Source organism: Scardinius erythrophthalmus, assembly GCF_964197995.2.
Source record: "Scardinius erythrophthalmus genome assembly, chromosome: 3".
NCBI lineage: Eukaryota > Metazoa > Chordata > Actinopteri > Cypriniformes > Leuciscidae > Scardinius > Scardinius erythrophthalmus.
This window is the reverse complement of record NC_138223.1, coordinates 10160580-10180376: the sequence shown is the minus strand read 5'-3', so window position 1 is coordinate 10180376 and position 19797 is coordinate 10160580. Positions and strand designations below refer to the sequence as shown.

Genomic DNA, 19797 nt, shown 5'->3' with positions numbered 1-19797 from the left:
AGATCCACGCTTTGTGCAATTATTCATAAACCATGAAGACTCAGGCAAAGGTAATCTGTAGCCTAACCGTGTCACGTGAACCATGACTGGCTCATTCCTGAATCGTTGTTTGCAATGTTCTGACATTTGCTGTACAGCTCTCTACTATGAGTAAATATTAATTTCTATGTCATTTTCAGAATTTACTCCATACCCTCATCAGTTTATCTTTAGAGGCTATTACACCTTGGGTTGGGTAATGTTTCATGCATGGTTTCATGCCTCTAGCGCCATCTGACGTTCAAACTTAAAACTGCACAAATTGACATTATTGATAGCTAAAATAGATTGTTATGCTCATATTCTGAATCATCAAACGCAAAACATAAAAGCAAATGCTGTAACTTTAAAGTAGCCTACATATTTAAATAAATTATAAAATACAATTTAAGTAACATTTAGTGTATTGCAGATATTTATGTTTACATTTATTTCTAAAAAGTATAAACTTTAAAACACATTAATGATCCTTATAGGTTGGTGATAATTAAATATTGGAGACAATTAATAACACTTTATTAATGAATAGGGTCTAGAAAAGAGTCACAGACATAGACACAGGCTTACCACACATACAAAAACATAAAAAATTTATTGTTTCCAATACCACCATATTGGAAAACAATGTAAATTGTTATTACATTTGTTAAATAAGATCATGTAAAATTAAGAAATGGCACAGACACATGGGAAAATTAGAATTAAATAATAAAAACAAAGTTCTGCCCAAATAAGACAAGCAGATCCATTTAAAATTATTTTTTGTAACCCCCTCCCCCTAATATGCCATTATTAGATACATATTTACTCAGAAAAACTATACTTTCTGGTGATAACAAGATGATTGTGTGATTATGCGAAGTTTCATTTTACCATAAAATGTCATTTTTACAACAGTTTTCTGAGAAAATGCACGAAAATTATTATTATTTTATGGCACTACTGGTCAATGATCGACCAAAGGTTTAAGCTGGACTAAAATTCAGACTTAAATTACAAGTGCTAGAAAAAAGGGAATCTTTTAGATCTGGACATTTTCAATACTAAAGCTTCCCTGTTCTCCAAAACCAGTGAAAGCCAGTTTAAATGCAGTCTTTTGCTATTCTTTGGACTTCACCTTTCATAAAGACAGTCCAAAACTTTAACCAACTGAAAACAAACATATTATGATGTATTAAGGTTATACACATCATGAAAGTGTAAAGTGAAAAAGCATTATCACAACCACATGGATTCATTAAATCAGCTTGTGTTACAAATAATCTCACAAACCCTGTTTTTACAAAAGTCACAAAACCACTATGTAACAGGCTGCAGATTCATGTCACAATCAAGTCAAAACATTCTCCTCATCTTTCTGACAGACACTATGAGTTCAGAAAGATTTAATGATTCAATATCATAAATACAGGTGAATCTCATAATAACAAGCCCCAATTATAATCCACCCCATTTACATTTATGCATATGGCATATGCTTCCATCCAAATCAACCAGTGGTGTAAAGTATATGAATAAATGTAATTAGCTACTGTACTTGAGTATCTTTTTAGCAACTTTGAAGATGTACTGAGTATCAAAGACATTAGCAACTTTCACTCTCTTCTTGACTGCATTTTTAAACAAGTATATACTTTGTACTCCAATACATTTGTAATTCACCCATATGACCCAGTTTGCTAGGTTTTATTCTAAACCTCCCCAGAATCGGACAGTCTGAATCAAAGTATTAAATTCCAGTGCTAATGTTTTTAAAACATTCTAGTGACACCATTACTTACACAGTGGCTATAATTTCAAAATCCAGTACAGATAAACAGAGCCATTCACAAAAATATCTTCATATAGCTGAACACACGGGGAAAATGTAGTGTAATTCCAGTAAGCATGCAGTGCATTTTCCTTAAGTTTCAAAAGCAAGTGTTTTAATAAAATCCATTAAACAGGTAATATACACACACAATCTGACAATGTGAACAAAATAGTTTCAATGAATTCTATACATTTGAGAGTCATGTAGTGTTAAGTAGACAGTAACTCAACATTTAGCACAATCTGCCTCAGCAGAATTACAGAAATCTGAAGGCCCAGGTATACTTCATTTTCCGTGATCGCTGTCCTTTAGCGCGGACAGACGTGTTTTGCGCATGCGCTCTTATCTATTTCTTAGGCCGGTGACACACTGGATGCGTGGCATGAGCGTGGCGTTTCTGTTGCGTGTCAGCTGCGTGGCGGCTGCGTCGCGTTTTCCATGTCTTTGCACACCAGAAGCGTGTCTGACGCGGCGCTGCTGCTGCTAGGTGACATATTGGTGATATATTTGACACATGGGGAGAGAGTTGTGGAAGGCCTATACTTCATGTTAAACATAAATATATAGCAGCAAAGACAACGTCGGCAGTGTTGACGGCAATATAGTCTATAGAATATTTCGTTCTGTATTGACAGGTGCAGTATTTGAAAATCGATAATATTTTTTTAAAGTCCACATGAAATCAAAATTGACCATATTTACTTTGTTTGCCTAAATTGATCGTTTTGTGGTGAACAATTCATCCATGCAAGTCAATCCACACAAATTTTTTTTTGGCTTCGTAATCTTTAATCAAAATCTGAAAATGCCCCTCCCCTCTGCATTGGAGGACCTTCCCTGATGACGTATGTTTGACGGCTTGGTTTGGGAAACGCTTAACCACTCCCCTCAAACCGTTAGTCTGTTATGAGCAGAGATGGAGAGGAGGAGCGCTAGAGTAAAACCCTGCCCTCGGTTCAATATTCCGTTTCACTGGGAAATACGTCACAACACTGGAGAAAAGTCGTTTGCAACTTCCGGTTCACGCGGACTTTAAATTGCATTTATATTTGCATTTATGTCAAACCCTAGACACTTTCAAACATCAAAATGACATTTATTAATATGTATTCGTGTCAAAATGTCATATAAACATCTTTTCCTATTCAATTTTGCTTGGAAACGCTTCCAAGACGCTTGCGTGTCGCGTGAAAAATAGGCGTCGGTTCTATTTCTAGCATGCACGCGTTTTCCGCGTGGCTCGAGCCGCGCCTGAGAAGCGCGTCTCACACAGGCAGTGTGCAAGCTCTAACCTGTTAACATGGGAGCCGAAATAAAAACGGACACGCCACGCAGCTGAGACGCTTACGCCACGCATCCAGTGTGTCACCGGCCTTAAGCGGTCAAGTCAGTCGCACATGCGCTGTTGTACGCGGCCGCGGTCCTACTGATGATGATAATCACAGGGACAGCGCGCGGACAGTCGCGGAATGCGGACGGCCATATACTTTGGGCTTGAGCAGATTTCCACAGGATGCTAGTAATTCACAACATTTTAAACATCCCCCGCAAGTTATTAATATTTTGCCTAATCTGATCATGTTTTCAGCTACCAATATAACTATTTTCTTAGCACTGACAAACATTTCATAATATTTAAATTTCCATTCAGCATAATTATGCAGGACAAATAGTGCAGGAAAAAGGTGCGCTCATTTGTTTAGGCCAACTAATTATCTAAAAATACTGAGCTTGTTTGCATTTACCTGCAAACATGGACGGATTTCAATGACTGAATCGTTGTTACATCTGCCAAACTGATGAACTGCAGTTGATAATCATCTACCAGACATTTTGCAAAATGCAATGCTCAACGTTTCAAATACGTTCATCTGAGGCATAACATTTTAAAAACACAACGCAGACAGAATACAAGTGGCCTTTAGTGTTTCTTGTTACGTTGTGGATGGTCTTAAGGAAGACAAATTAGTTGTATGTAGATTCAACATGTTAATACTCTGGAGATTTTGTGTTTGTGTGATATTTGAAGAACAAATCTAGCATTGGACACACCATTATGGTGGAAACGTGAAGATGTCGATGTACAATGTAATAAAGGAGGTATGTGAATGGAATCCCTCACTGGTTGCTAGGAGACTGTGATGACAATGCAAACCCTGTTGCTGAGTGACAGAGAGATGGAGGCTCTGTCTGCAGAACGGCTCAAGTGCTTCAGGTAAACAAACTGGAGGATGAAAAAGAGAGAGAGACCGAAATGTTAGCAAGATGAGACACCCTCTACCTGCCTATTACCATCAAAATGACTGTTTGATTAAGAAAAGATTTCTTCCAGTGCACTACACACCAAAAAAGGTCTGAGAATGCATTAAACTAAAGAGATTTTTGCTGCCAGTCTGAATTAAAGGGATAGTTCGGGCAAAAATGATATTAAACCCATGATTTACTCACCCTCAAGACGTTCGAGATGCATGTCAATCATTTTTCAGACGAACACATTTTCAGTTATTTTAGAAAATGTCTTAGATCTTTCAGTGGTTATAATGTCAAGTTATGGGGTCCACTCCTTCAAGTCCGGCAACGGTCGACGCGCGTTCACGGGAGATGGATGCCGGCGTATGACGTAGGACGTAGCACGAAGTATAGCTAAATCAAACTCTACGTCATAGGCCGGCATCCATCTCCCGTGAACACGCGCCGACCATTGCTGGAAGCCAGTTATTTTCATTTATAAAGTTTTAAATATGTATATTTTTACGACAAAACCGCACGGATTACCCTCAGAAGGCCTTCGTTTATCCCCCTGGAGCCGGATGGATTATTTTTGTGAAGGATGCATGCACATTTTTGGGACTTGAAGGAGTGGACCCCATAACTTGACATTATAACCACTGAAAGATCTAAGACATTTTCTAAAATAACTGAAAATGTGTTTGTCTGAAAAATGATTGACATATGCATCTCGAACGGCTTGAGCGTGAGTAAATCATGGGTTTAATATCATTTTTGGCCGAACTATCCCTTTAATACAAAAGGTGTTTTTTAGCCATAATTATATAGCCAAATTAGCTGTAATATATCTGCATTAGTCAGTATCATCATTGTTAATGCCCGTTCACACCAAGAACAATAACTTTAATGACAACTATGTTCACACTTGTAGTTCAGTTCTCTTGGTCCCAACAAAAACTAATATTTTCATTTAGTCCTGGTTCGCTTAGTGTCCACACTGTCATTTTTAACACCAAACCTAAAGATACAGAAAAAAACAAGGCTTTTATAACGTATATTTTGCAACAGAACTTGTCGAACATCCAAAACAATACTGAGTGCTAGCTAAACACGCTCACAGTATGTGCATAAAAAATGTGTAAAGAAGTCAAAACAGCGACAGGAATCCCTCCGTCACACACACACACACACACACACACACACACACACACACACACACACACACGAAGATCTGCTGCGAGGAGACGCGGTTCTGAAGCCTGAACCGTGATGGGCAATGTCTAGATTAGGGTTTCTCAAACTCGGTCCTGGAGGGCCACTGTCCTGCACAGTTTAGCTCCAACCCTGATCAACCACACCTAGCTGTGAGTTTCTAGTGATCCTGAAGACATTGATTAGCTTGCTCAGGTGGGTTTGATCAGGGTTAGAGCTAAACTGTGCAGGACAGTGGCCCTCCAGGACCGAGTTTGAGAAACCCTGGTCTAGACAATGACGAAAAAACCAGGGTTCAGATGGCAGCGTTCACACTTAATCAAATGAACGGCACTAACAGAGCAATCGCACCAAGGTTCGTTTTAATAGAACCAAACCTGGCAAGTGTGAACACACCCTATATATTAGTGTCCACGCCAGCGGACGACATCTGCTGCTTTAAATGCTTGAGCTCATTTAAGTAGAATGGATTCTGATTAGCTCTCAATGTTTTTATCGTTCATCAGCTGGAAAAATCGCTGTGAAAGTGATTCCAGCAATATCATTTGTCTTTGCCTTTATCGTTATAGTTGTGGTGTGGACTCTGCTATTCTTTCATATTTAAAATATATAATATGTATTTTTAGTATATTTAAAGCTACAATATGCAAGAATTTTTTGCCACTAGAGGGCGCTACATTCCAAACAACAACAACGGCATAGCTTGATGACGATGTGAAGGAGCGTGGAATGATGGGAACTGTCGTTTTAAACTCCACCGCGGATGTAAATCAGTCAGACGGGAATCGAAAAATCATGTTCATGGATGAACTTCTATTTTTATTATGACATGCTTTTTGTGGCGAGGGGGGCGTGGTTCAGCACGGTCTGTAATGGGAGAGAGAAGAGACGAGCGGGACGCAAGTAGGTCAAGTGCAAATGACGAACACCTATGTCTTATTATTGCTGTGATCCGCGTGGAGAGACCGCTTATAAGCCGCGCGCTGGAACGAGAGAGACTGAAGAGAAAATTGGACGCAGAGAAAGAAAACCGGTGGATCCGAGCTCTCATTTTTGAACTGTTTTGTGCGTCGCGGTTGCCACGGTGAATGCGCGTTGTGCACGACTTTTGTTTGTTTTGCTTTATTTTAATAAAGTACGAGTCCCAGTCACGCCGATCCCTGTCTTCTTCCTTCCTGACTCTTGAACCTCATCACACTTTTATTTCATTAAAATGAATTAACCGCAAGAAAAGTAAGGTTTAATACTAAATTGGTTATCATAGATGTTACTGTATGTCGAATTCATTGTTGTGATAATGCGGCGAAGTTTTACGTGTTCTAAACAATTGTTGTAAAAGTACATTCGAACATACCCACATCATTTGCAAAAATACTGATTAATCTTTATGTATAACACATGCTATATTTATTTACATGGCCATAAACACCAAACGTGATAAACAATGTCAATAAACTAAACACAAACCCAAAGCAATAATACTTCCCTTACATAAACATAACTATTACCGAATGCTACATTTGGAAAATATAAAATTAAGCATGCTTTGTCGACAGAACCAGCTGCAATCGGTAAAGAATAATTGTGTTCCATAACGACTGCAAGAAACAAGCTAACGTTTGTTGCTTGATAGACGCTACCATAGATGGACGCTACAACTACAACTTCCGCATTTGTCCAGGACTCCACGCAGTACGAGCGGAAACCGAGGGTAACGCGGATATGACGCAATTGACTGGCGACTCCCAGCTCCCCCCTGCTCTAACGCCCCGTTTCCTTGGTTAAAATCGCAATTTTCTCACGATTTAAAAATAGTTGGAAACATTTGGGATATTGTAAGTAATCAACTTAACAAAATATATAACACTGGCCTTGAGATTATGGGATATTTTAATGCAAAATTCTTGCATATTGTACCTTTAATGCAACTATATCTTTATTATTATAGTTATCATCCTTGGTATGAACAGGCCTTTAGTCTTTTCTTTTTCACAGTTTCCCAGCCTTACATTAGGGTGTGTGGTGGCTCTAATCAAAATGCAGAGCTCAAGACAGTGTACTTCTTATATCATTGATGTTTCTTACCAGCTCTCCCTGACCGCCTCAATGTCACTCAGTAGATTCTGTGCCAGACAGATCCCAAATATCTAGAAGCAGAGGATGGGTTAATGTCTCAGGCAACAAGACAACACAGAGATAACACATTACAGAGCACAACAATTTATTAGGTGGCTTCCTGGACATTATTAAATCTGATCTAGGCTTAATGCCTTCTAAAAGTATTCAAACACCCTAAAGAGCACACAGCTGTCAATAAATCAATAAAATAACCACACTTGGGAGGTTGTTTTGGTTGTAAATTTGAAGGACTGCAGCTGAAATTAAAAAGCACTCACGAGAAGCTGGAGATAAATTAAAACAATGCATGAAATATAAAAATGGTGATCAACGTTGAAGGGTTTTGATGTATCTGAAGGTCCCAGAGATTGTAAGTAATATCAAACCAGCTACATTTTTGTTCAAAAGTTTGGGTAGAATTAGTGAGAAAAAAAAAAAAGTCTCACCAAGGCTGAATTTATTTGATTAGATCAAAAAATTCAGTAAAACAGTAATATTGTGACAATTATTTTATGATTTAAAATCTTTTTGAATATATTTTGAATAATTGTATAAGTAAATAAAATAATAAATCACTTATAAATTAGAATGTAGGGTAAATGTAAAATGAGAGAACTGTATGTAGGTCTTCATATTCTTGCAGAGCACTGTATCATGTTCAAGGTGCCTGAATTTTCCATTATCAGTTATCCATTATCCCTTCATTTCTGTTAACAGTGGCACATGCACAACATGTGTGTGTATTTCACTGATTGTCATTGTTTATTCACCTGCAGAAGTGCAATTCCTATGAAGATTCCGGCAACCACGGTTAGGTTCTCCTGTAGCCATTTTTCAAACTGCGGCACACATCCTTTCGTGTGTATAAACACCTTCTGTTCGTTGTCCTTTACACAAAAAAACACACATTTACAGTGTATCTACACCAATAACTTGAGGCTGTTTGCACTGGATGCGACAAAATGACCGCTGCAAATCTATTTGTTCTTCGTGTCAGAAGTAGCACGAGCACTTGGCGTATGTCAGGAAATTGTCATGTGTGTTGCATCCAGTGTAGACAGCATCAGTGATATAATGGGTTCTGGTTGCTTTTGTCGAGTCGCGCTGCTCGGGTCTGGTTCTGACACAGTGTTAGCCAGAGATAAATTAAATACATGCAAAATATGAAACAATTCTACTTATTAAAACACAGTATTTGGATCATGTGGATCACTTTTATGTTATTTCTCGAGTTTTTTCAAGTAGTAAAACAGCGCAGCGCAGCGCTTCTGTGTTGTACGTCACACGTAGGCTCACTATTGGCTGACGCTGGTCATGTGTGTGATGCGTGTGATGTATAACACAGAAGCGCTGCGCAGTTATACTACGTGAAAAAACTCGAGGCCCAGAGAGAAGTAAATTAATAGTGTAATAAAGTCGTTATTTTTGTTGTTGTTTTTGCGCACAAAAAGTATTCTCGTCGCTTTGTAAACTTAAGATTGAGCCACTGTAGTCACTTGGACTATATTAAAGGGATAGTTCACTTTGAAATTAATTTTTGGTATGTTTTAGCTTACCTCAAGGGCATCCAAGATGTAGGTGTCTTTTTTTCCGCAGTAGTTTCAATTTTGATATTTTTAGGTCAAACCGTTCTTGTCTGTCAGTCATATAATGCAGGTCTATGGTCACGGTCTCAAAACACAAGCACAGAGTCCAAATTAAAACAATTCCCCGTCGTCCAAATTAAACAATTCCCCATCGTAAGTACACATTGATGGCCTAAGACACGAAACGAGCGGTTTGTGTGAGAAAACGAACAGTATTTATATCGTTTTTACCTCTTATACGCAGCCATGTCCGAGTGATCTGATCTGACGTGTACGCAGACTGGTGCATAGATATATACACTAGATGTCGCCTTAAAGACATTCGTTCCAATGAACTGCCGTAGACAAGGCGACATCTAGTGTTTATATATCTATGCACCAGTCTGCGCACACATCAGATCAGATCACTCGGACATGGCTGCGTATAAGAGGTAAAAACGATATAAATACTGTTCGTTTTCTCACACAAACCGCTCGTTTCGTGTCTTAGGCCATCAATGTGTACTTACGATGGGGAATTGTTTAATTTGGACGACGGGGAATTGTTTTAATTTGGACTCTGTGCATGTGTTTTGAGACAGTGACCATAGACCTGCATTATATGACTGACAGACAAGAACGGTTTGACCTAAAAATATCAAAATTGAAACTACTGCGGAAAAAAAGACACCTACATCTTGGATGCCCTTGAGGTAAGCTAAAACATACCAAAAATTAATTTCAAAGTGAACTATCCCTTTAACGATGTCTTTAATGCATTTTCTGGGCCAGCAAGTTATAATGCCTTAGAAGCCTATGGAGGAGTGATCCAGCTCTCAGATTTAATCAAAAATATCTTAATTTGTGTTCCGAAGATGAACGAAAGTCTTACGGGGTTGGAACAACATGTGGGTGAGTAATTACTGACAGGATTTTCATTTTTGGATGAACTAACCCTTTAAAGTTTAACAGTCCCAGTATACTTCAATTATATGGAAATGTATATTGTTTAAATCCATTTGCGTTCCACAAAAGAAAGAAAGTCAAACAGATTGTAGAGACATGAGTGTAAATAAGGGTTGACTGAATTTTTGGGTGAATATTATTTTGCAGAAGAGTAGAGTACTTACACCTTTCGCTCGAATGTCATATCCACACTGAGTGTTGATCACATCCTCCTTTGGGAAGGAAAACAGGAAGAAATCTTAGATTAAGTCCTCTGAAAAACATCAACTTAACATTCCACATTAAATCCTAGGGTCTGAGCATTATAAAATAGAGAACTGTTGTTTTGTATGTGGGTGTGTAGATGTGTAGGTTTATGTTCCCACGCCTTCCGGAAGGAGACTATGACACATTCTAGGTGATAAGATGACTGAAAGTCAAGTGTCTGTGTGTTTACTTACAGCAGGGTCCTTGGTGCAGCAGGAAAAGGGAACCCCACATTTCTCTCTGCTCAGATTAGTGTCAGTACAATTAAAGTAAATATTCAGATTCCAGTCTTCAGGCCCAAAAGCTCCACAACACTCCCACTGCAGAAACATTCATGCAATGAATATTGATGTGTGAACCAACCAATAGATGAAAGCCATTACAGATTAGAACAGATTGCAGCTACTAAGATTAACATTTATGTATATATGAAGAGTTCAGATGCAAAAGCCTCTAAGTGTCATCTGAAATTTTCTTCTAGAATGATCATTTTAATCAAGCTTGTATTTTTAAGTTCAGTAATTGAAATAGCAATGAAAATTACCTATTAATTGTCATTTAAGTGAAATTACTGATCAAAATTATCATTCTAGAAGAAAATTTCAGATGACACTTAGAGGCTTTTGCATCTGAACTCTTCACATATACACTGTATGTATACACTTTTCATGGTTTGGTTTTGTGTGTCCTTACATAATCTTGCGTGAAATCAATGAGATTCTGTAGGTCAATGTCGTCTCTGTATGCTCGAATATTGTTGTTGATGAAGAACTTGAGCTGGTCTTTAATCCAGTCCTTAAAGACAAACGCCAAGACTCCCGCTGTCAACTCCAGGAAAAATATGATTCCCAGAAAAACGGAAAACTGTAAAAGACGACATCGGAGTTTGGGTTACGCAACTCATGATGGATAATATCTGCCCTAAGGGTCTCCAATGAATAAAAAACGTGTTACTTTCCCACAACAGATTAAACTAATGTTCTCTGTTTTATGATTCCTAACCCTGCCAACATCGACACATTTTTTTTTTTTTTTTTAGATGACGTAGTTCTTATTTTCCCTCTCAAAACATTCACATATTTTCACAACGCTCATCTCCAACTGCACACACAATTTTTTATACAAGAACAGTGAGCGGTGATTTGTCACTGTGACCGCAATGAATGCTTCCAGAGTGACATCACAGTTCATCTGGTGTTTCCAGATGTTTTAAGAACCCTACAGAGGAAATGGGCCTCTTGTAATACGTTTGCAATACCATTCTTGACATTCCCACAAAGCTCTCACAGCATCCTCTCTCACATGAAAGGAGTAACACAGACCACCAGAACCTGTGAGAGAGGAAGTTCACACACTTTCAAGCCCAGTCTATCCCACCCCTCCACGTAGTTACTCATGTCATATCCAGCCATTCAAAAACACATTTAGCCTACACAACTGCACTCTCTATTCACATTTGTCTGCACAGTACGTATATTCTATGCGAATGTGCTGATAGGGAAAAAATGAGATACATTTCTAGTTTCAACATTATTTGTTGTTCCGATATTCCTCTTTAAATTAAAAAAAGCACCAGCTATATGCAAAGTGACCCGCATTTGGTTTTTGGCCACTGAAAATGTGTACAATTGACCAATTTACTCATGGAGCTGCATTAAGATCTCCATATCTCTGGGATTGAACCATATAGGGTCTTTAAAAGTGATGATACCAAAACAAACGTTTGTTAAAACCCAAAATCTAAAAGGGTATTAAGATATATTTAATACTTCTTGAGTTACAAGCATGCAAACTTTGGGCCAAAAAAAAAGAAAAAGTGCTTTTGCCCCCATTTTTGAACCATTACAATTGGCATATAATGCAACAAAGATTGCCAAGGTCAACAGATTTTACTAATAGTACCACCAATCTCTGTGTAAAAATTCTAAAGTATTTTTTTGGCTTTCATAATCACTATTTATGTTTGTCTTTCTTCAGAAAAAATATGAACAATAAAAAAAAAAATTATTTGACATTGAATGACCCTGCAGTGTGTGGATAATAAACAGAAAGATATTGTGTGTTGGTGTGGAGGACACTAATATAGTCATTGCTATAGTAATCTGACAGGCAGTCATGACGTCAATGTAATAATTGCAACCATCCTACATTCTTGCAAATCTCTGTAACAACTTTCACCACAATACATTGCAAAATGGGGCACAGAAGCTGCATTTGGAGTAGAACATTTGCAAAGCAGACAGATAAAGATGACAAAATATATGCCGAGAGTCATAACAGGGAAATTAATTTATGCCAGTCTGAAAGCCTAAAACCTAACCGTACCTAAAACTTTAACGTTATTCTTTTGCTGCGCTGCAGTGATTATGTATTTTTGTAGGCCAACCTAGAAGTTAGCATCACTCTGGTTTACTCAACAAAAGGCTTCTTGATTATTGCTATAAAAAAATCTATGTGACCAACAAAAGTTTATGCTACTTGCATATTTTGTTCATCAATTTTAATAAAATTTTTAAGCCAAAATACAAAAAACGCTAACGCAGGCTATAAACAAACTACACCACGGTCACATGACTTCAATGGCAGATGGTAGGTGCACTAAATACAATTCTGCTTGAACTCATTGGTAAAAACAAAATATGACATACAAACTTAAGAAGAAAGGAGTTTTCCCTCAGAGCACCGATGCATCCTGCGAAGCCGAGCACGAACATCACCCCTCCGACCACAAGAAACAGCCACACTGGGTCAAACCCACCCAGATCTGTGATGGAGGATATGTTGGAGAGGACCCCCTGATGGAAAGACAAACAGGAACAAAACTGAGAACACTAACTTTATTTCACTTTAATTAGACCAAGATCTCACTTGATTTGCTAGATTGATATATGAAGTGCTCGTGAACAGATGAGCTTCACTCACCTTCTCACTCCAGGCCCACAGAGCCACGGACAGGAATGCCACTCCCAGCAGCTAAAGGGTGTATATGTGTGTGTCAGACAGAGAGAGAGATCAGATCAGCACTATAAATTACTTTCGAAACTAAATTTGGTTTGTGGTTACATTCACATTCATTCCTATGGAGGCTCATTTCTGCCAAATAAGAAAAGAAAATCTTGCTTTTGTAAATCATAATTATTAGAAATGTTGACATACTGAATCTGATTTGACATGTCGAAATGCTGACTTAAAAAGGCATAATTATGACATAAAGAGAACTTAAAATTTTTAATCTCATAATTACAATTTACAGTAGTTATATTTATTAATCAGTATGCCATCTGTTGACATAAAAAGTTGTCACACTAAGTCTAATTTATGACGAGTAGAAATTCTGACTTAAAGTCATAATTTTGACATAGAAAGTGAATTATGACAGTTATAACTAACTTTTAATCTCGTAATTTTGATTTATTCTATCTCATAATTACATTTTCAGTAGTCATAATTATTACTTAGTATGTCATACTTTTGACATTTTATCTCAGATTTATGACTTAATGTTATAATTAGGGCTGTCAAAAGATTAATCGTGATTAATCGCATCCAAAATAAATGTTTGTGTTTAAATAATGTGTGTGTACTGTATATAATTAAATTTGTATATATAAATACACACACATGCTTGTAAATATTTAAGAAAAATGTGTAATTTATATATAAAGAAATTATATTTATATATAATATAAATTATATATAAATATATACAGTATATGTATGCAAATATTTCTTAAATATATACATGCATGTGTGTGTATTTATATATACAAAATAATTATACACAGTACACACACATATATTATGTAAACAAAAACTTTTATTTTGGATGCGATTAATCGCGATTAATCTTTTGACAGCCCTAGTTATAATTATGACATAAGTCAAAATTATTTGCATTAAATTGAAATTCTGGGAGTCATAATTTAGATTTTTTTAAATCTCATAAATTCACATATTAAGTTTTATGAATGTACATAAAGGTGTACAGTTTAAGATGTTATTTGCAGATGCACAATTACGACCAATGTATAAATTATGACATACAATTATGACTTATTTTTTTCTTATGTGGTGGAAATAGGCTTCCATAGATTGACCTCTGATGCGGACAAAGCACAAACCACCTGTCACATTTGTTGGGTCTCAAAACCTACTGAGCTGCCTGCGTAGACAGCATGTTTGGAAAAGTTGACAGCATTTTTGTGTCGATCATAACATAAGCATGTTATGAACTTTAGAACCGCATTTTTTAAGCATCATAGGTGCATTTGGAATGCTTTAACAGCATTTCTGAATTTCTTTTTAGCAGCAAAGAGTGTTTGTAACGTTTGAACATTATTTATATTACAATAAGTGCAGTCGGAACGTTTTAAAAGCATTTCTGGAGTCATAAGCGCGTTTGGACGGTCCAAGATAAGCTCCTTTCGTAACGCTCGAATGTACTTTAGTGTGTCATAGCATTTGAAAGATAACGTTAAGCTAACGAACATTCAACACAGGTTTGGGGCTTCATAAGTAAACATAGAACGTTCGATTCTGGGTCTCATTGGCGCGTTTGACAATGCTGTCTAGGTAGACAGCTCACTAGGATTTGAGGCAAAGCCAATGTGTCTGACAGCCAGAGGTTGGTCTAACGTTAAACCCCGGACGAAAAAAAAAAAAAAAATGAAAAAGAGCAGCACGCACACAATGTCAAAAATGGATAACTCACCCAAAATATAATATTAAATCCAAATATGAAGTATTTGATGCAACAGCCCACTTCGTGCACGTTAAAGTGTTTTCCTGACATACTTGCGTTTGATAAAACAGAGAAATTCCTCCCGGTTTTATTAATGACGGAGAGGAAAAAAAAAATCGCCCACCGACTGGAAACCTGGCTCTGTCCTTTCACTCCATGTTTATGACATTTCTACAGACTGGTAGGCAATGCCACACGGGGCTTTGCCTGTTTCGCCGGAACAATTAATTTGCCTCGAAAAATCTAAATAATTATTGATGATAATAATAATAACAGCGAATAACGGGACGAGCGCTCGTCTACAAATAAAGACTAGAGTCACTTCCGGTTAAATGAATTATGTCATAACACGACTCTTCAAAATAAAGGTTCCATAATTAGCGCTAAATTATGCGTATGTGGTTGACAATGATGATGACTTGTAAAATAACGAATTTTTATAATGATAATAGATGCATGTGTATTATGATGTAAATAATTATTATGAAAAAGGAAAAAATATGCATATATAAATGCTTTGTTATTTATAGTGAAATACTGTAACATTATACATGATTTCTTTTTATTTATGCTTTTAAATTGTGCGATTAGAAATTTCAAAGTCTAATTCTCGGTTGCAGCAGTATCACTTCTGAATAGAAAATAAATAAACCTCAAAATCACATGGCTTGTTGGTTGAAAAAAATATATGTGTGTAATTGTGCATTGAAAGAATAATCTTCAGAGGTGCATGTTGTTGTATTATCACGTTCTGAACTGTCCTTGTAACATGTGAGTATTCAATTAATCACAATTTAATTGTCACTGCCACTGTAGAGATGCAGTTGTCATTACCGCACCCATTTGACAAAGGCAAGGCTACAATTTCAAAATAAAAGTCACCAAATCTCGAGACCCAAATATGAAATAAACTGAGTAGTAGGCTATATATGATGCGACATAAACTAAAGCTACACATCAAAACTTAGTTGATGTGCCAATAGTGCAGGAAAAGCATTGATTCTGTACTACATTATGTTTTTGGTGTACAAGGTGACTACGCAACAGAATACTTGTCAATTTTTGAAGAAGCAAAGTGCTGCCATAAGATGTGCTTTTTGATAACTAAAGTCACATTTTGTGGGCCACAAATACTGAATAAAAACACTGCAATGCTCAGCATCTATTTTGATTTTGTCAATTCTCAGTGGCTTTCCTTATCAGTACTTGGATGTGGATGGAATTTATATTGAATAAGTGGATTACAGATTCACTTTGACTTAAAGAGGTGTTTGATAAGCTTTGCTTTCTACAATATTTCATGCCATAAAACCTTTTAGCTTGCAGAGACACTAAATACATGTATTGGTTATTATGGAAGCTTATTTAGTGACAGTGTCTCAGCCAATTAATTGGAATATCAGACAGCTGAGAGCGCTGTCTAGACAGGCTGTATCTGTGTGTCCTTGTGTAAGAGTGAAGCAGGCTGTAATATCCCCAAGGGCGGTGGAAATCCAAGGCCTTGCGACCACCTCACTGTTCTGCATTAAGGTCATCCATGCACAATCACCTCATGAGTCAGCAAATCACTGCAGTTATCATATAGATCTCACCCTAAAATTCCCAGACACAGTGATTATACCAAAGATCACGCCCTTCATTAAATAAACTCACTACAGTCAATCTAGTCAACTGAGTTCACAGTGTTGATATTTCTCTAAACTACAGACCATAAAAACTCATTTGTACACGTAAAAACATGATTTATTTGTCAAATCAACTTAGATAATTAATGTGGTTCAGATAACATATTATTTTAAATTTCTGTTAATTATCTTCTTCATTGTATTACATTTTTAATTTCAGTGAACACAAAATTTTAAGGCAACCAGGTAACTTACTTTTTTTTTAAGTTAAACCAACAATAAATTTTTATGGTGTACAAACTATCAACACTTTATAAGGGCCTTGCAAGAACAAGATGAACTGCAAAATGAATTCAATTCGTAAATACTATTATGACGATCTACAGTATGTATCCAAAAAGATGTCAATTTACAGTGCACATTTTGTTTTCAAACATTTGGTTACTAACTCAGCAAATAGGTGAGAAATATGTATAATGTGAATTTAATCTTATCCTCAGCAAATAATGAAATATCTACGTTTGAAATGATAATATGAAAATGAACTGCCCTGAGAGACATTAAAATTGCAAAAATGTGATGATGAGTAAACTTGATTTTAAACATTGTCTTTTTGCAACATTTAGAGTAATACATCATTATATATTATTTCTAGTGTAAGTTACTCTAAAACAGTAATTAGCTACTAATTACATCTTCAACAGTAATTAGCTTCTCTCTCTAAACAGTATTGAATTGCTTAATACCAATTACTTTCTAAAGCCCATTTAATAAATAATATAAAATTGCACCAATTATTGTTGAAATGACCAAAGTATTTAAAGGGAGAAGGTTATTGTTTTATAATTGTTCAATAGTCCGGTATTTAATGCAATGACGATCAGCAGTAACTGTAATTAAATACCAGAAAAAATAAGAGTAATCTCTTTAGTTTTTCAAAGGGAAAAGTCATAAATTCATTACTTAGTAATACATAACACCCAACACTGTTAATTTCCATTAGAACTTTTGCTGTAATGATAATGCTGCTTGTTTGCAAACTTTTTAGGAGTGTCAATTAACTATGATTCATTTTTTAATTCCACAAGTTTTAAGAACCGTATATGTTCTTTAATAAAAACAGTTCACAGGACAAATTGAAATTAAATGTCAGTTTGACATGTTGTACATCGTTTGCTGAGGCCCCCTAGTGGACCTCGTCCCCTTTGTTGAAGAACCAATGATGTGAATTCATTGTTTGTTTGTTTTTCACCTTAAAAATATACCACAGTATACGTAACATTAAATTAAAATTAATAATATATAAAGATAGTAACTAATTATATTAGATTATTTCATGTAGGCTACATACATTAGTAAGTCTGTTAGTTACACTTGTTTAATGTAATAGAAATCTTATCTTCAATATGCAAACATCAGTAAAAAATGCATAGTTGCCTAGTTTCCCAACAAATAGTTAAATAAGTAAAAATCGGTAGCCTATTTATCTGGAAGTTTCTGCACTGAGATGAACTTGTCCACAATAATCTGCCTTGTCTTTGCTGGGTAAATGTAGTGGACGATAAATCTGAGTAGATACGTGAGCGAGAAACGTGCTGTTTTATATGTAGCATATTCGCAATACTTTGAGTATTGTAGGCTCTAGGCTTCGCAAATATTGTAAAAGCAGACAATCAGATAGAGAGCGAGACTGTTAGGTTACATTCTGGTTGTAAGATGATCCCTCCTCCTCCAGAGCTGACGGTGTAAGCGAGAGCTCGCTCGAGACAGGAAGGACTGCTGAGCACTGAATGCTAACAAGGGGGAGAGAGAGTAACGTTACATGTCCACGGCGAGCGGAAAGGTGGGGGGTTCAACAGCGAGATATGGAGAAATACAATTAACCTGCAATGTGCCAACGCCAAATTCACGCCGATCATAACCATCCTCACCACCGAACATCATCCTCATCATCACCACCACCAACAGCGCGACCGTCCTCGTCTTTTTTCTCCTAAGTGAAATGTATCGGGACTGCACGGGATCTTTTTTCTGACAATGGAGATTGAGAATATCGTGGCCAACACCGTGCTGCTGAAGGCGAGGGAAGGTAAGAGACAGGCAATGGCGCAATCAATTATCGATAAACGAATCCCGTATTAACTTTATCATGGACGGGACTGAATCCAGCGTCTTATTGGATCTGACTGCATTCGCCACATCTGTATAGCCTACATTCTTGAATGAGTGCTCTCTGTTAAATAGCATCTCATTTAGTATGCTAGTACGCACTTCCTATGCTCAGTCTCCTCTGTCAGACCCCTAATGGAGGTTACTATGTAATTTTCCCTGGATTTATAACGCAGAGACCGCAGTGTACACCCATCCCCGTCTCCTCACCTGAGAGGGAGGTTGAACTGCAGCTGTAGGCCGCAAGGTTGCCCCTCTATCTGCGCACAAAGGAGTACACTGTGATATGAGTGAGGTCGGCTTGCTCCTAGCTGGACCTGGTCTTATATCTGTGGTAAATTGGGTATTATTGGAAGACTCGATTCTGATTGGTCAAGCGCATAATTGAGCGGTCAAATGTGTCTTTTTTTGTGTGTGTGTATAATAACTGGCAAACAGAGTGGCTGCTTACGAAATTGCATACTCTCTTGAGTAGGTACTTATTTTGAATAGCCAAAGTAATTACTTCGCAACCGCTAAAAAAGTATGTTCTGTGTAGTTGGAATATAATCTGGGCGTACTATATTTGCCAAATTGTCATTATCATGTGACATACCATCAGCATTTACAAATTCTCAAATTTACAAAGTGTCCATCATATGCAATCTCGCCAGAAATAGGTCTTTTGGGTACTTTTTTCCTACTCTTTTATGAATACTGTGAATTCGGACATATTTATTTTGTCGCATAGGCTACTGTTTTTCGCCTACTACATAGGGAAGTATGCAATTTCGGATGCAGCCGATATTTCACCATTGCCAATGGCAACTTACCGGCGCTATATATCTTGGGTATAACTCTGCGTACTCGCTCTTCGTGTCATGCAAGTTTGTGAATCAAAACTTTTATAACAAACGCTTACTGTAATGACCTCGGATGACAGTATTCATTTTAAAGTTGGCATGGAATTAACATTTTTTTAAATGCATGTTATAGGTGTTATTGTGAACAATTAATATCTGAGTGACACGGCTTCTCGAACAAGAAGAAATGTAGGACGGGACTCGATTTTGTCTGTCAGGAATTGATTGGATG

General features: G+C 37.0%; 2 protein-coding genes across 6 annotated transcripts in view; one reads left to right on the top strand and one right to left on the bottom strand.

Annotated features, from left to right (window-relative positions):
- Window positions 1-538: 538 nt before the first annotated feature.
- On the bottom strand, window positions 539-15275 carry tspan5b (tetraspanin 5b). Of its 2 annotated transcripts, XR_014029900.1 has the most exons (10): window positions 14900-15263; window positions 13111-13161; window positions 12837-12983; window positions 10882-11052; window positions 10383-10508; window positions 10107-10154; window positions 8182-8298; window positions 7379-7440; window positions 3226-4076; window positions 539-2204 (listed from the first exon to the last, which is right to left on the bottom strand). XR_014029900.1 is itself a non-coding variant. In XM_081361507.1 (9 exons), exons 1-9 carry the CDS (start codon window positions 14978-14980, stop codon window positions 4064-4066), a joined length of 816 nt encoding a protein of 271 aa, XP_081217633.1. In that variant the 5' UTR covers window positions 14981-15275; the 3' UTR covers window positions 539-4063. The 2 variants fall into 2 exon arrangements, 1 of the variants encoding a protein (XP_081217633.1); XM_081361507.1 differs by having other exon boundaries at window positions 539-4076; window positions 14900-15275.
- A 2819-nt stretch (window positions 15276-18094) lies between these two features.
- grk4 (G protein-coupled receptor kinase 4) overlaps window positions 18095-19797 on the top strand; it is a 47091-nt gene continuing 45388 nt past the window's right edge. For 2 of the 4 annotated variants that reach the window (XM_081361501.1, XM_081361500.1), the window contains exon 1: window positions 18095-18643. In XM_081361501.1, the coding sequence (XP_081217627.1) occupies window positions 18592-18643 (52 nt within the window). In that variant the 5' untranslated portion in view covers window positions 18095-18591. The remainder of the gene's footprint in view (window positions 18644-19797) is intronic. The other 2 variants (XM_081361502.1, XM_081361503.1) reach the window with 2 other exon arrangements.